This window comes from Enhydra lutris, unplaced genomic scaffold (assembly GCF_002288905.1).
Source record: "Enhydra lutris kenyoni isolate GAN:26980312 unplaced genomic scaffold, ASM228890v2 scaffoldscaffold59, whole genome shotgun sequence".
Lineage (NCBI taxonomy): Eukaryota > Metazoa > Chordata > Mammalia > Carnivora > Mustelidae > Enhydra > Enhydra lutris.
In genome coordinates, this window is record NW_019154143.1 from 3661317 (window position 1) to 3678583 (window position 17267).

Genomic DNA, 17267 nt, shown 5'->3' on the forward strand with positions numbered 1-17267 from the left:
AGGCTCCCGGTGTTCTCTGACAGGAGCTTGTTCTCTAGTGTCAGCATATGTCAAACCTAAACACAAAACAGGATGACAAGAGATGAAAAAGAATTGGGGAAATGTGTTCGCATAGATTCAGAGGCTTTTAGTCGTTGGAAGGAGCTTTGAAAGCTTCTGCTTTTATAAAAGATAAAAAAGACTACGTTGGATGGAAATGTCTCCTACAATTGGCAAAAATTCATCCTGAAAATAAACTAAAACAAATCTAAAGAGCACAAATCAGGCAAGTATGCTAACATGGTCATTCCTACCACGTTCCTGATACAAGGGGTGGCGGGAAAATGATGGGCAGCATCCTGCAGCAGAAAAAGCACAGAAGGGGTGCCTGGGTGACTCAGATGGTTAAGCGTCTGCCTTTGGCCCAGGTCATGATCTCAGGGTCCTGGGATCGAGCCCTGCATGGGGCTCTCTGCTCAGCGGGAAGCCTGCTTCCCCCCTCCTCTCTGCCTGCCTCTGCCTACTTGTGATCTATCTCTCTCTGTCAAATAAATAAATAAAAATCTTAAAAAGAAAAAAGAAAAAAGCACAGGAGTTGAAAACAGACAGGCCTGACACCGCCTCCCAGTTCTTCCACATACGGGCTGTGTACTCCATGTGAGACACCTGTCCTCACCAGACTCCACTTCCTTAAGAGTTAATGAGATACAGATGCCCCAGCAGGTGCTCAACAACCAATGGGTAGCAATTAAGGTGCCTACTTATAGATAGAGGAAGGGGTGAGGAGGTGGAAATGCCATGTGCACGTGTAACAGTTTGCCACACTGAAATCAGTGTCCTCCCATCAAAGCCAAGGAATGAGAAAAGAGCTCATGAATTCCTTTTTTCTAATAACTTTGCCTTTCTCTCCAGCTCTTAGGCATGCTAACTTTGCAGAGTCTAGCCCTCATTCTTCCCTTTGGCTTGTATCTGGCCACATGGATCTATTCTTTAGTGTCCCCAGGAGATGGGCCTCTGGGGACTGGTGGGGAGGTGAACATGCTGATGGAAACACCACACTCATGATCATAAGAACAGATGCTACCAGGTCAACTGACTCAAGCTCAAGTGCGTAACCTCCTGGCACCTCACAGGCATTCTGCCTCTTTCGGGCTGATGCTTCAGAATCAGAATAGAGGGTCACGCTTAAGGTCCACACCTCTGGCAACATGCCACAGAACTCAGCGGGTAAGGAGGTAAGGCATGAAGCCTTTATCAGAAACCTGATGTCAGGATATGAGTCTAAGAAGCCAACATAGACAGTTTTTCCTTCAACATGTGAACCTCATCCTCACTGTAAATTTCAAATTCGCCCAGGTATTTTTTATTAGCACAAAACATATCTAAGATACAGACAACTGTTTCAGTTTGCTGCATAAAATACTCGATAAAACTAATGATCAGTGCAATTTCCCCAATCTCAGCATAGAATGTTTCTCTACTAAGAGTCAGTGATCCAAAGTGATACTGAAATTCTGAGCTAAGTTGATCATTAGCAGGGAAATTTGTGAATTATGATCAGGGTCTTCAAAATTTACTATACTTAATTTCATACTGAATGGGTTTTATATTGGAGAGTCTAAATGCTGTTTAACATTAAGATGAGTTCTTGTTTTGTTGGGAGGAGGGCCTATATGTACACAAATTCTCAGATGGGACATAGCACATAGAAGATAAACAATGAAACAGAGTAATTGGGAATAATGTTCTTCTTTATTAGCCTCTGATATGAAGAAATAATCTCAAACTGTCAGAGCTCAGCTCTTCCATGGGCAAAATGGAATAATACGGATTTTTTAAATTCTTCAATCTTCAGATCACAAAGCATCACTGGAACAGGCATCATGATAAATGACTAACAACAGTATTTGGCCCTGATCCTTAGAGAGAAAACACCACCTACCGATTTAGAATTTCTAGGCTCCAGCACCAGTGACAGTTTGTAAATATCGTCTTCTGTGTGGTAGAGGTCCAGAGAAAGCTACAACAAATTAGAAGGGATAAATGATGATGTTGGATCACATTTACTTATTTATTTACATTGCTGAAATATTTTTCAAACTCAATGTGTAACCTCAGTGTCTAATAATTTGAGAGAATGCAGAACATTAAAAAGATAGCATTTGGAGGTGGAATATGAACTTTTAAAAAGAAATAGTGAAACCAAGTATGGCCATCAGCCATACTATGAGTTATGTCATATGAGTTATGTCAGATGTGTTTACATCAACAAAAGGCAACACGCTCAATGCAATAGGGATTGTTCAGAGAGGTGACAAATACAGCAGAGGGAGAGGTTCTGGAGTCCAGTGGGCCTGAGTTCAAGTGCAGAGCCTGCCACTGCTTAGCCCTGTCACCTTGAACCAGTTATATCTTCTCTGATACTCAGTTTCCACATCTGTAAAATGGAAATTACCTTAAAAGTCCCTACTGAATTGCATTTTGATCAGGATCAAATGGAATACCTCATGGGAAGTACTACACACGGACCTTGGTACACAGTGAAATGTCAAGAAAGGTTATTTGGTATTGCCATATCTTCTCATTTGTCAGAAGAATCCAGAAATCTGAAGTTTTATATGAAATACTCAATTTTTAAATATTAGCAACTAATTTTAAAAATTTAAGATTCCATGTCGGCCAAATAAAGCCCATCTGCCATGGGCAGTTGCCCACCATTTTGTAAATTCCACAATGGAAAACTACTGGCCTTTAAGCCTCAAGAAAACAGGCAGCACATTCGTCTTTTCTGCCTCTGTAGCCCCACCCATGGCTCGCTGCCTTGCATTGTGAACGCTACATAAACAGAAAGAAAATCAAGTGACTTCTTATTTCTGAATTCTTTGTTAACAGGAGTTATTCTGGACTTCGATGAACCTGTTCCTGTCCTCCTAATTAGGTCTCTAGTGACTGGCACTGGCATTTGCTGGAGAAGGGATGACAAGAGTGCTAGAACATCTGTCCAGAAACCCAAATAACCACATGCTATGGAGAGGAGATGCTCTTTCAAAAGACACAGAACATCCTTGAGTATTTTCATACAGCACATGGACAGATACCAGATCCTATGATGGAAATATCTTCTCCAAACCTTTGCTCTCTATTAGTGGTATTGTGAACCTGGGCAAGTCATTAACCTTCCTGGGGCTCAATCTCCCGGTCTATAAAATGGGAGGCATAAATAATAGTCCCTCCCAGAACTGATGTGAACATTAAATGAGCTAACGTGTCACCAGTGGGGTTTGTTTAGTGAGCCATACCGAAAGGTTTCCAGCCAAATAACACTGCACGCATCAGTGAATGTGAAGCTGCCCCCTGGGTTACTCCTGCCAGCTCTCTGCTTCCCCAGCTATGATCCTACCTCCGTGCATTCTCTCATCTCCTCTGGGTTTTATGGTCCTGTGTAGAGTAACCTGTGTACTTCCTATATGCCTGTATTTTATAATTATAGGCAGTGGAATTTCAGGAATGTTTGCTTGTGTCTAACATATTTTGAGTCTCACTGTTTTTGAAATATGCCCTGAGTCACTGTTTCCGTTTGTTGCATTTACATCGAAGTCTATCGGCAAAGATGGCTGTGGATTTACTCCATACATTAAGACCACATTGCCTTGATTAGAGAATTATAAAATAAAACACACTTGGTCATCAAACTATCGCCATTCACCATTTTTGCAATTCTTCTTCTTCTTTTTTTTTGGAAACTGTAAAAATACAGGGTGCTTTCCAGATATTTGCATATACTCAGAATGGTAAAAGTAACTGATAGATCTAAAAATACTATGAAAAGAATCAGACGATTTCATACGCCATGAAGCAAGAAGCATCAGCTTTTAAAGCTTCTGGTTCCAGGACTGGGAGGGATGACAATGGAAGATGCCTTCTCTAGATCTTCCCTGAAAAGGGGAACAATTCAAATCCCAACAGTGTAGTGCTGGGGTCCTAGTTCCTTCACGTGCCGGGTACATTTCAGGGGATAAGTTTACAATGATAAAAATGGCATCACAGTATCTGACTCATAGATTTGGTTCTGTAATTAACTCCTTCTCTGAACACCCATGAAGAGGGAGAGAGAGACTATTTAAATTTTTTTTTTTATTTTAAGGATTTTATTTATTTATTTGACAGACAGAGATCACAAGTAGGCAGGGAGGCAGGCAGAGAGAGAGAGGAGGAGGAAGCAGGCTCCCTGCTGAGCAGAGAGCTCAATGTGGGCCTCAGTCCCAGGACCCTGAGATCATGACCTGAGCCAAATGCAGAGGCTTTAACCCACTGAGCCACCCAGGTGCCCCTAGACTACTCAAATTTTTACAGATGCAAAATAAAATAAATGTCAGCAATGTTTCCACATTACGGAGTAAGTGTCCATGGTTGAGGAGAGGAGGAGTGCCCCCACCACTCCATAGCGGGATTCAGAAGTTTGCCATTTGCAAGCCTCTTGTCCTTCAGAAGTCTGTTTCTTTCTTTGTAAAACACAAAGGGGCAGGGGTTGAGGTTACAGGCTCCTGTCTGCTGAGGCTAGCTCCTAGAGTGTCTGTGAGAACCTACCAAGGAGAAGTTCGTGGAAGCGCTGTGAAAATGCAATCAATTATTACAGAAAGTTCAAACACTGCTATGCAGCTCCCTGCATGGGGCAGACACTCAGTAGTTCTGGATCCATCGAAGAGTCCTAATTTGCTGTCTTCCAGGCCTCTCTATTATGAATTGTCTTCCTCACCTAAGGCCGTGTTTAGAAGCAAACAATCTCTCTGGGCAAAAACCTGACCCAGAGTCTTGGGGCTTCCCCATGCCTTCGTATGCATTTGGGTAGCTTCTGTCACTCAAATGGTTCTAATCCCAACACATGCGTGCTCCGTGAAATGCCCACCGGGGTCCAGGGAACCCCTGATGGGAGTTTCCTCTATCCGCACTGAAGAGATTCATCCGCCAGTGGCAGGAAGATGGAATGTGTGTTCTTGTGCCCTGAACCTTCTCCTTGGTGGTGGGGAGGACAGAGGGATGTGGGCTCTAAGCAGTACCTGGCTTGCTGATGGGTGCTCAGAGGGGGAGCTGTGCTATCGCGATGAACCATGGGGCTGGAACCACAGAATCGGACTGACACTGGCTGCCTTGGTGTCCGGGCTCCCCCCATGCTTATATCCAGAATCACAGAAGTTTAGAGCTGGAAGAGATCTCACAAGGAACACGGAACCCTTTATGAAAAGTCCAAAGTCAAGACCAAACGAAGTAACTGCACACACAGAGCTAAAAAGCTAAATCTCCCACCGGGGATCCTTGCCCCTGCAGTACACTAACGACACTGCTCTTCCTAAACATGGGGCTTGGTGGCTCCTATATACTCCTTTAATGGCCGAGAGAGAGTGAGAGAGAGAGACTGAGTTGGCGTCCTCTTTCTTTTTTCTTTCCTTCCCAGCAAAAAACTGTTTTCTTCATCCTTATTTCTGGAGTTCAAATTTTCCATTTGTACCTGAAAATTTTCATTCAAAATCCTTTGATACCTCCCTAAACGGCTGTCATTAGGGTGCTTACTGCGTTCGTGACCCAAAATGTGTTCCCCTCCTCCATCACTGTTTTTTTTTTTTTTTAAGATTTTATTTATTAGCTTGAGAGAGAGAGCTTGTGTGAGAGAGAGCATGAGAGAGGAGAGAGTTAGAGGGAGAAGCAGACTCCCCGCTGAGCAGGGAGCCCGATGTGGGATTCGATCCTGGGACTCCAGAATCATGACCTGAGCTGAAGGTAGCCACTTAACAGACTGAGCACCCAGGCACCCCCCTACATCACTATCTTTTGTGTGGGTGAGAAAACGCCCGAGCATGGGCACCTGCTCTATGATGCTCTCACAGAGCCGCCTGGACACCGACATGGGGAACTTAGGCCAGCCTGCAGACATCACCTGGGTCTGTGGGTTTGCAGTCCGACTAGGGCTGCAACTCTGGTCACTTATTCATGGAAACAGATTTACATGGCAAATGATTAATAAATGCAGGTGCCTGGTCTATTGTGAGGGGTTTTTTCCCCCAATGGCGAATGTCTGCGTGTTTACTGTTTGTCATACAAACTCAGCCCCAGGAGGTTCATGTTTCTGTGTGTCGCCCACTTCTGCTTTATACTAAGTTACAGCTGGCTTTACGACGTGCATTTAGGGGGTTCTGTTCTTTGGTAAACAATTATGTGCTCTAGGAGCAGTCTGTGAAAGGTCTAGGAACCAATGCTCTCATTCCCAATGTAGCAGTAGGGGATTTCAGCTCTCAGAGCTTTAGAAAGTTATTGTTTTCATTTTCCACGGTCATTACAGGAAAATAGTCAATTCAGTGTTGCAGCCACGGGTCAGAGGCTTCAGTGTTATAAACCCAAACAGGGAAGTTGCTTCTGCATTTGTGAAACAAGGGTGAGAGAATTTGGTCATACCTCTGCCCCCTGACAAAGCAGCCACCAGTGGGGAAGGCTCTCTTCTCTACACCTGTTCTCTCTAAAAGCGCTAGGACCTGGAGACCCACCACAGAGGACAAAAAGTATGATTACTGGGTGAATGTCTTCTGTCTGACCCACTTCATTCCCAGATACAGTGTTCATCTGTTGATCGCCTAAATATGCCAGGTACTGTGAGAGGTGCTGGGGATATGGACTGTGTCAGGCAGGTGAACAGGAAAAGAAATCTATTACCAAGTGATACCGCCTATGGTTAAGAAAGCATAAAGGGCAAGAGCCACACACATGGCCGATGTGTTACTGCTCTGGAGAGGAAGAGAGAATGCTCCAGAAAGGCAGAGGCTTTTGAATTTGAGCTAGTCACAGGGGTGGGTAGGGAAGGGATTTTCCAAGAAAGTGCAAAGGCCAGGAAGCAGAAGGCAACAGTTCACAGTGGAAAGTCCAGTGTTCCTCAAAGTCGAGCGTGTTGTGGGAGCAGGTGATGGCAAAACAGGCTAGATAGACAATGAGTCTGGAAGGGTCTCCAACACCAGGCAGCTTTGGGGAGGTTGGCGGTAGGGGCAGGGAGATGATGGAGGAGGTCCTGACATTATCCCAGGCTTCAGCTACAGTTGTGCAGGGGGGGCAAAGGGAGGCAGATGAGATGAGCCATGTAGAGGGAGGGGATGAACGAGATGGTGTGAAGAGGGAGAGTGAGGGGCTGAGAGCGGGAGGGGCTGAGAGCGGGAGGTCTGAATGTGGAGCCGGAGGGGTGCTGATTAGGCTCCTCCAGACAATGGGAAATTTCTTGGCCCCAAGATTGCAGTCTCAATTCATGCTGCTTATGGGGCTGGGCTCCCCTCCCCTCCCCCACTCTTGCAGATCTCTCCGTGTCCACTGGCCCAGCATGCAACCTGGTGAGAGACTAGCCCGGATGTTCCTGTACACCCTGTGCAGGGAGGCACGGAAGAGCCCTTAGCACAAACCCGGTCCCTTGAACTCACCGTGAGCAGGTTGATCAGATCCATGTTGGGTTCTAAGTGGTGGGAGGCGTTCTGCAGGGACACCAGTTCACTCAGAGTCACAGAGAGCTGGTGCATTTTTACAATGTTCACTTTGTTGTCCTCTGTCCAGTCTGGGAAAATGACGTGGACCGCTATCAAGTCTTTCAAGTGCACGCCGAGGATGGGGATCTTGAAGCCCTCGCAGTCTGCAAAGGCCCTGCGGTAGCTGCAGTAATTGCCGTTGGAGGAGACCAGCTCTGTCATTTCGTGCCAGTTCTGGGAACGGATGGGAAAGGAGAGGTTTCAGTTTTCCTGTCCACCAACCCCCGTGTGCATCTGCTGTGTGCAGCTAGGACATTCCTCGGCCACTGAGAGAAGCATCGATCGAACCAACACTGATGCAGGGAAATATTAACCTGGGAAAAGAAAATTAGAGAAATGCACTGGGCCTGGCTAGGAGTGGGGCAGCCTGTTCTATTTCACTGCAGAGCAGAAACCTCCCTGCACCTCTACCTGCCTGCTGGTGATGTCAGGATGTTAAATGACATGTAATAGCTATAAGTAGTTTGCAATTCATGGAAATCTTACAGTCCACAAATATAACCATGTATCCTATTAAAATATAGTAGGTACTATATTGGTGTGTCCTAGTTGTTCTAAGAAAGTTGCATTCATGGTATTACTTGAAGGTTAATCTGGGACAGGATGGGGTAGGAAAAGCCACTCTTAGGTGTGAGATAGCTAGGGGTTTGGGACTCTGCTACTAACTACAAGTGTGACCTTGAGCAAGCAACTTCATTTTGAGGGGCCTGAGTTTTCTTTTCTGTAAGAAGGAAGAATTCAAATAATTTTCAAAGATACACTGGTGGTTCCAAGCCTCTAAGACCCTCTACTGAATTCTTACTCTTCACAACATGTAAAATGTGTTTTGCTCTTTACTTGAAATTCAGTACAAAGACAAAGGATATTAAGACACTTAGATAACGAGCCCCTTTATGCTTTGAATGAGTGTTTTAGGTCAGACAGCTGTGTATCTTGGCTTATATCCTGCTGTTTATTGTTAGTTGCCTAACAGCAACCAGACCTTTGTAATAGACCTCAATTTCCATGGGGCTATACTTTCTCCAAACAGCCCATGTGACTCAGATGGAGCTGCCTCCATTCCCAAGTCCAAGGATGGGTTCTGATTTACCATCATCCCAATTCTATCCCCTCTGATTTTTGATTGGTTCAGGAGCACAGACCTAAGCCAATCAGTACATTATATTTCTCTAGCCACTGTGATTGGCCCAGTGATGAGCATGGAACTTGAGGTGGGCCAAGCTGCCTAAAAAGAAGGTCTTCCATTCCACCGGGCAGGGCTGAAGAGAGTTTTCCCTATCTCCAACTTTCGTGAACAAGAGCACATCATTTATGGAACACCTGGGTGGCTCAGTCGGCTAAGCTTCTGCCTTCAGCTCAGGTCATGATTCCAGGGTCTTGGCATGGAGCCCCGCATTGGGCTCCTTGCTCAGCATGGAGCCTGTTTCTCCCTCTGCCTGTCGCTCTCCCAGCTTGTGTGCACTCTTTCTCTCCCTGACAAATAGATTAAAAAATCTTAAAAAACAAACAAACAAAAAAAAAAAAACAAGAGAGCATCATTTTCCTGCTGCTACAGATGGTCTAATCAGGAAGGAAGGCAGTCTAATGAAACGAATAAAAACCTGATCCTCCAAGGAAGACAGAGCTACTGAGCCAAGAGCTCTGACCAGACCATGCTTGGATCTGGCCCTGCCTCTGGACTTCCAGGTATGTGAGCTGACCCATTCCCTTACTGTTCCAGCAATTCCCAGATTTTTTTTAAACTTATAATTGAAAAGTGTCCTTACTGATAGAGCAAACTCCACACTTATAAGGAAATCTTTTCATAAGGATGCAATGTCCTTTTTCACTCAATAAAGAAAAATATTATTATAGTGGCCTGGAAACCAATGTGGCAGAAAAAGCTCAGTTTGGGAAATGATCACTGTTTTTTCAAAAATACATTTTTTTCCCTGAAAACTCATTTATCAATCTGAGGGATTTCTGGACAAGGTCTACACCTGCCTCTTCCTTTGTCTCTTTCACCGTGCTGAACACAGGGCCTTGAAGAGAGCAGGTGTTCAACGACTTCATTTGAGGAGGGTAGGAATGACTTGTCTTATTCATCTTGTATCACGGGGCCTGTCACACAGTAAGCATGAAATGCACACTAGTACTTACAACTGCAGTATGTTTATGGTATTCAAGGCCTTCCTACTGGGACACTTGCCACCACTTCCAATCTGTTTTTCCAGCCAGTGTGGCTACTCCCTTCCTATTTAATTCTCCATGTGTAACCAATCATCACCTAAGAAGAAAACTTGCCCCTCCGAGTGACATTTCTTAGGAGCATCCTATCCCTAAACAACTTACAGATGAGTTTTTTACTTAAGATTAGGATCTAATCCACTGTTACCTTTGTAACTTCTGAAGAAAGATGAGAATGGGTCTCCTTGAGGCGTGAAATGGAACTGTGACTAAGGCCTCCCACCACCGCCATCAGAGTGTTAAAATTTTTTAGCTGGAGGAGCTTCTGCAATAAAAAATTTTTTAAAAAAAGTTAAAATCAATACTTTGTAACAATTTTTCAGTTATTCTGGTCTATCTGAACTACAGGTGAATGCATGCACCATTTCAATAACAAGGATCAAAGAAATATGTCATCAGTTTAAAATAAAGTACAAATGCAATCCACCAGAAAAATATGCCAATAATTTTACCAAAAAAAATAATTATAGTAAGTTCTTCTAAGTATTGCCAATTAAAAGCAATCTTCTCGCATGATAGCAGTATGAGTTGTTCACCAGATATTAAGAATACTTTAATTGTCCTTTAGATTGTAAACCACAAATTTCTTCAACAGCTTTTCTCTAGAGTGAACGAACATTCCTTTAAGAACCCTGTCCAAGGGACACCTTGGTGGCTCAGTTGGTTAAGTCTCTGCCTTCAGCTCAGGTCATGATCCCAGGGTCCTGGCCTGAATTGGGAATCCTTGCTCAGCAGGGAGCCTCCTTCTCTCTCTGTCTGCAGCTCCTCCCTCCTATGTTCCCCCCAACCTCTCTCTGACAAATAAATAAAAGCCTAAACAAAACAAAACAAAACAAAAAACCCAAAACCATCTAACTCCAAGACATACATACCTTGGCAACGTTGATAAACTTTGTAATGACTTCTGCCCTTTGCTGGGGGGTTGGTTTGCTAAGAACCATCAACTGGACCCACTTAGAGATTCCATTAAATAAAGTAATAGATCTCTCCAAGGTTGGGTTATTCTCCAGGCAGCCATGGATGACATAGCTTTGGTAATCAGTGAACTAGTAAAGGAAGATTCAGAGACTCTGAATTAAAAGGGAGCCTTTGCAAAATCAGAAATTAGAATGTTGGATGGAAGATGTGGGATATTGTTTCATAACAACATAATGATTTCTTTCATTTCACATTTATAATGGCATCTTACAAATTTGAATATACATGTACCCTTCACATATTATTTTGCTGTTTCACTCCCCCATACACAGATACATACTTATACATCACAGCGTCAGGGGTGGGGTGGGGAGGGACAAGATTCCAAGTCACATTCCAGTGAGTCCCAAATTTGCTGGATCGTGAGATTCACCTGGGGCATTTGTGTTATAACCTCTTGGTTTCTGGGAACCCTAGAGACCTAAAGGATCAATCTCCAGAGGAAGAACCTAAGAATCTCCATTTTTCAGTCACTGCTGGTGATTCCAGTGGTCAGGCAAGTTTGAGATACAATGGCATACATTAAAGAAAAGGAAATGGGGGCGCCTGTGTGGCTCTGTACATGATCCCGGGGTCCTGGGATTGAGCCCTGCATTGGGCTCTCTGCTCAGTGGGAGGCCTGCTTCTCCCTCTCCCACTCCCCCTGCTTGTGTTCCCTCTCTTACTGTCTCTCTCTCTCTCCCTGTCAAATAAATAAATAAATAAATAAATAAATCTTTAAAAATAAAGGAAATAACTATATATATATTTTCTTAAAAATAAAGGAAATAAATATATATATATGTCTTTATATATCTTTATATATATATATATATATATATATATATATAAAGATTTCAAGTCAGAATAATTCTGTAAAGATTTTTCAAGAAAAAAATAAAAACAGCAGTTGAAGTAAGGTAGCTCCTTAGCAAAACAAACACCTTTTCAGGAAGTCATCATGGATGTCATCAAATACATACGAGCCTTCCATCATATAAACAGTGCAGCGGGTTCCCTCTCGTGGCCTGTTGGTGGAGAACCATGAAGGTCCTCTCCAAGTAGGATTATTTATTGAAAAGAATCTGTGTTTCAGAAATCCATACTTCTAACTTCATGTTCTTCTTTGCAACTAATAATGTAATTAACTCTCTGGCATCTTGGAAAAGTAGGAAGAAGAATGGCTGCCCCAGAGCTTGGTGAGACAAAGGCAGATTATGAGCCACTGCAGAAATATTATCATAACAAGTGGATAGAGAGTAGGTGGCTAGGAAGAGACAAGAGACCATACTCAGGAGGAAGAGATAGGAGGTGGAGAAGGAACACTATCAAGACAGAGTAGGAAAGAAAGGTTTAATTCAGGACCTCCATTCTTGGGAAAGAAACGACCTAATGGAAGATTCTTTTTTTTTTTTTTAATTTTTATTTATTTATTTATTTTTTAAAGACTTTATTTATTTGACACACACAGAGAGAAATCACAAGCAGGCAGAGAGGCAGGCAGAGAGAGAGGGAGGAGGAAACAGGCTCCCCGCTCAGCAGAGAGCCCGATGCGAGGCTCTATCCCAGGACCCCGAGATCATGACCTGAGCTGAAGGCAGAGGCTTTAACCCACTGAGCCACCCAGGCGCCCCCAATGGAAGATTCTTATCAAAGCCTACAACTCTTATTTTCAACCTACACCCATAATTAGGCATTTACAGAAATCCCAACCTCACTAAAGATTTCTTCCCTCAAATGAAGGGCCTAGCAAAACACGTTCACTTGGGAGAAGTCGGTGGAGCTCCATAAACCTTGAATGGTTAAATCTCCACTGAGTATTTAGAAAAATCATGCTTTAATCCTATGAAAGGAGACATTGAAAATAGCGACAGATATATAGCTCCTAAGCCATAAACTAAAGACAGGATAATATTTATCTTTGGTTAAAAGGGATTGTTCCTGTGAATTCAGGGCACTTTTCCAGTGGAGCACAATGACGGGGCTGCCAACACTTCAGAGTATGAAAACGCAGCTCTTGGGAAAGTTGGCATGGTGGTTGTTATCCTTGGAAGAATAAATGTCAGTTTCTTACTGAGATCCTTCTAAAAGATTTATGCTCCAGAAAAGTGAGGTGCTCAGCCAATTCAATGGGCTCCAGATGGTCAAAGAGCAGACAGGCTTTTCCCTTCTTGGATACTTTTTTCCTCTGTGTGACTCTTCTCATCCAGTCATAGGAAGGACTATAAAAAAAAACAGTGAGTCTGGTCAATGTGCTGAAAGGCCATTTCATTCGATGGAAGTTATTAACCTACTGACTCTGTAACTCTTGGCCTGCTTCCAGGAGCGAAATACACGCCCTGTCCTTCATATTTGAAGAGAAAACCACTGACCCATTGCCAATAGAACAGAAACTTTGAGTTGTTTTTCCAGACAGGGTGGGTTTGCACTGATCCATCAAGAATTTCTTACTTGCTCTTTCTTATGACCGGTAAGGTTGGGATCACAGGGGAGAGGTTTGGATTAGGTATATAAATTTGTCAGATTATCAATACATAGGATGGTGATTTAAGGCACACGAAAGCCACTAGAAGTTGGTTCTCACACTTCAGCAACATATGGATGATCTGAAAGGCTCATGATAAAGACAGAGGTCTGACCTCACTGCCGGAGATTCTGATTAACTAGGAATGAACCTGAATAATCTCTATTTTTAACAACATCCCCGATGATTCCTGGATCATGCCACCTGGATCAAGATTCTTGAAGAGGTATTCTAGGAAAATGGACTAGAATATGAATGCCCACAATACAAGAGCTTATCTTTGCAAGACGGATAACCATACTTAGGGTCATTAAATAGTTTTCTCTGTGCCAAGTTAATAGTAGATATAAAATGTCAGTCTCATTAGCACTGAGTTCCTAATAACTGAGCTAACCAGCGGGGCCATCACTACTCCCTCCCCCAACAGTGGGCTCATCATATTGGAAAGAAGCGTGAGCCACTCTTACATGCTGGATATGTCGATGAGGCTGATGTGCTTTTCATATCCTAATTGACTAGCTACTTCCCGAAACTCTTCAGTCATACGGATCAAACCAAGGTCCAAGTTAAACTCTGCAGGAAACTTGAGAATCCAGTACCTGAAAGGCATCAAATAGTCTTGATGAAGAGAAGATTTCAAGCTAGACCTTTATGGAAAATGTTGTATCATTTTACAGATTACATTTAACAATGAACCTAGGACCATACCCCAAATTAGCAATCTCCTATTCCCCACCGATGACACAGAGTCTCACTCTTCCCTCCTTCAGTTAAGGACCCAAGCCTACCACTCCCACTCTGAACCTCTCTTTCTGACCCTAAGTCCTGAACATCTGGACTTGCACCTAAGTGCTGAGACACAGCTGAAATCGAACGCTTCTCCCAACTCATGGCAACTAGGTGGGAAAGCATATGGTGGGAAAATAGAAAAAAAAATGAATTTACTCTTTCCAAGAGCTAGTTTTATTCCCTAATCACATGTGCTACTGCTTAATCTCTAAAAGAAAGATAAATTCTACTCCCAGGAACAGAGGAAGGCCAATTTAAACAAAATCGGTAAAAGGGGCTTGGGGGTGGGAATCTGAGTCAATTCTATTGCCAAACTAGGTCTACTGTCTGGGGGGAAAGAAATGGTCAACAATTCCAGAACCATCCACTGCAAGACAATTACATGTATATTTACCTCATGAAGTAGCAGATCTTTAACCGAAATTCATCACAGGTTTCTCCACTGGCATCTCGATACGTGCACTAGTTAAAGAAAAAATCCCTGCACCTTGTTTCCTTTGCCCACACCTGCAGCTATCTGACCAATTTAGATGAATTCCTAATACAAAGGCCATAGTGGGGACATCTGGGTTATGTGGGCATTCAGATGGGGAGAGAATGGGCTCTGACGATGTCAGCAATGAATAATCGTCACCTACACACTACTCAATATTGAGACCTGGGGATTAGGATCTTGCTCACTTTCAGGGACCTCTGTTCAAGGCGAATGTCCCCTTACCCTCTCAGACATCCCCTCCTGCCCTGAGGTTGTTGGGAGGATGGAAGGGAGAAGTAGGAAGTGAAGGAAGCTTGCAATGAGCAGATGGATGACCACATGGCCCTAATAATCAGACCTTCTGCCTTTCAGGCTCCTCCTACCCCATAAGGCTTCCCAGTCATCTGCAAGGTACCCTGGGCTTGAAGCAGGCTGAGACTGTAGGAACCAATATTAGTGGTTGCATAATCAACATTAGATCTCTGAGAATAAAATCACCTTTTAAATCTAAGAGTGTTTTGTCATTTTGAGTCATTTGGCTTTCAGTCACCTTTTAGGACTGCTGTATGTTCAAAGGTGGTAGACTATTAAAGCCCTTATTATAGAATGGAGTCTCTAACTAGGGGTTTTTTTCCCTGTTTGTTTTTGCTATTATATCAGAAGGAAATCTGAAATTAAGATCAATGAACAAATTCCAATAAACCGCTAGAATGTTCTTTGTGTCTTGTAATCAAGGGAAGATGTGAAAATTCAGGTGCTGTTTGTGCCTGAGCCAGATCTCATTATTTTGGCTGGCATTTCCATATGTCTAAATTGTATCCTCTATGTCCATCATTTTGTCATCCCAAAAGGAATAAATTAGGTCTGGAATCAGTGTTGACTATTCTTTCATTGTACTAACAGCAGAAATGTTTAAGTCAAGTTAGAAACAGTCAGCCTACAGCTTCCGTTTCATTTTATATCTAGTGATTATTTTTCAGTAGAGCCAAAACATTCAGATGGATAGTCAACTGTTTGGTCCATCATCCAGATGTCTTGTCTAGACATCTATATATATCCACAAAACAGCTGGAACACTGACTAAAGACTATTTATTCATCTTAATTTACCGGCTTTTGTTAGACATTCTATCTAAATACAGAACTTGATTTATGATTGTAAAAATTACACAGTAGTTGAAAAGATATATGCAGAGAAGTTTTTCTGCCAATTCAGTGGAAGATAAATACCATCGGTGCATCAGTAGAACTATTCTTGGCAAATAACTATTATTCAGCTCTCCATTGTCATCTGTTAAAAAATAAAATAAAATGAGGGGTGTGGAGACAACAGTGCACTCTTCTCTTTTTCTAATAACAGTAGAGAAACATCAGTGTCAAAAATTTCTCATAGACCCAATTATTGTTTTCCTCCTCCTTCCACTGGTACTTCCTTGCAAGTCAAGTGGATGGGTGGGGGCAGGGGGGGGTTCACCCTCCCTCTGGTGTTGGATTACCAGATTCGGCAAACTGAAGTTCAAGACACTTAGTTAATCTGAATTTAGGTAAACCACAGATAATTCTTTAGTACAGGTATGTCCCATGCATTATTTAGGACATGCTTACACTAAAAATATACTTTATCTGAAATTCAAATTTAACTGATCATCCTGTATTTTATCTGGCCATCCTACTCTGGTCTAACTCTTCCTGTAACGATCAATTTAAAAAACAATTAAAAAAACAACCATTTTATGACTCTGTGCAAAGAATAATCTGAAATGGTGAGGTGGATATGTAAACAACATTAGAAAGCATACAGCTATAACGTCTGTAAACTACTAGGAGATATAAGACATACATGCAAAGGTAGAACGCAGCAGATTATGCTACTTGTCTGAGTCGAAAGACTGAGAAATGATCACAGTACCATGGGAAAGTCACAAAGAGCTGTGGGAGGAAGCAATCAGCATTCCTGACAGTGGAGATTAGGAATGGTATAATGAACATCTGACCGGCTTCTGAGATGAGCCCTGAAGTAGAATTTCAGTGAAGGCAAAGAGGTAGAAAGATGCAGGAATATTCCAGAAACATTAAAGTGGACAGGATGCTTGGCATATTAGCTGTGGGCATTAAAGGGAAGGAAATGCACATGGCAGTGTTACTGGGGAGACAGACTGGAGTCAATCAAAAAGGACTTAAATGCCAAAGATGGAGACTGAATTCTGTTCCACAGCAATCTGAATAGGGAGAAGTGAGAGTATCAAGGTACATCAAAGGGAGAAAGGGCTCATACCAAACATCTCAATGCAAGTTCTCAACAGTTCATCTAAGGTCGCTGCTTTTCCAAGTCCACTTGACCCCATGGTTATTTAGCCGCTGTCAAAAAACTAGATACATTTTCAGCATCAGATAGACCATCTCCATAATCACGTGACTTGGTAACGTTTGTGCCACTACTGGTGTCTGTTCTCAGTCATACTTCAAGACTCTAAAGAAACAGGAAACGGAAGTTATCAGACCTCATTAAGGCATCACTTTTCCACGTAAAAAGATAAGGGCTTCCATGACTGTATCTTTCTAGAAGAAAAGTCTCCTAGTGAGAAAGTCCATCAACCACCATGATGGTCAAATGCCTTCGCATGGAGGGCACCCCAGAATGACCAGAATGTTCTGTGAGGTACCATTCCATTCTGCAGCTGACATTTTCTGGATACAGTATCTTACACTTTCTTCATATTCTTAAGTGATAAGAGAGCCATTCAAGAATATTATAAATGTTACTC

General features: G+C 42.8%; 1 protein-coding gene across 5 annotated transcripts in view; it reads right to left on the minus strand.

Moving 5' to 3' along the window:
- Positions 1–17267, minus strand: part of LOC111158513 (RAS guanyl releasing protein 3) — a 105535-nt gene that overhangs the window by 22693 nt on the left and 65575 nt on the right. For all 5 annotated transcript variants that reach the window (XM_022520586.1, XM_022520588.1, XM_022520589.1 and 2 more), the window contains exons 3-11: positions 16778–16972; positions 15691–15793; positions 14423–14485; positions 13707–13838; positions 12790–12937; positions 10631–10804; positions 9907–10023; positions 7431–7706; positions 1922–1999 (exon numbers count right to left, since the gene is read on the minus strand). In XM_022520586.1, coding sequence (XP_022376294.1) covers positions 1922–1999; positions 7431–7706; positions 9907–10023; positions 10631–10804; positions 12790–12937; positions 13707–13838; positions 14423–14485; positions 15691–15793; positions 16778–16847 — 1161 coding nt within the window. In that variant the 5' untranslated portion in view covers positions 16848–16972. The remainder of the gene's footprint in view (positions 1–1921; positions 2000–7430; positions 7707–9906; positions 10024–10630; positions 10805–12789; positions 12938–13706; positions 13839–14422; positions 14486–15690; positions 15794–16777; positions 16973–17267) is intronic.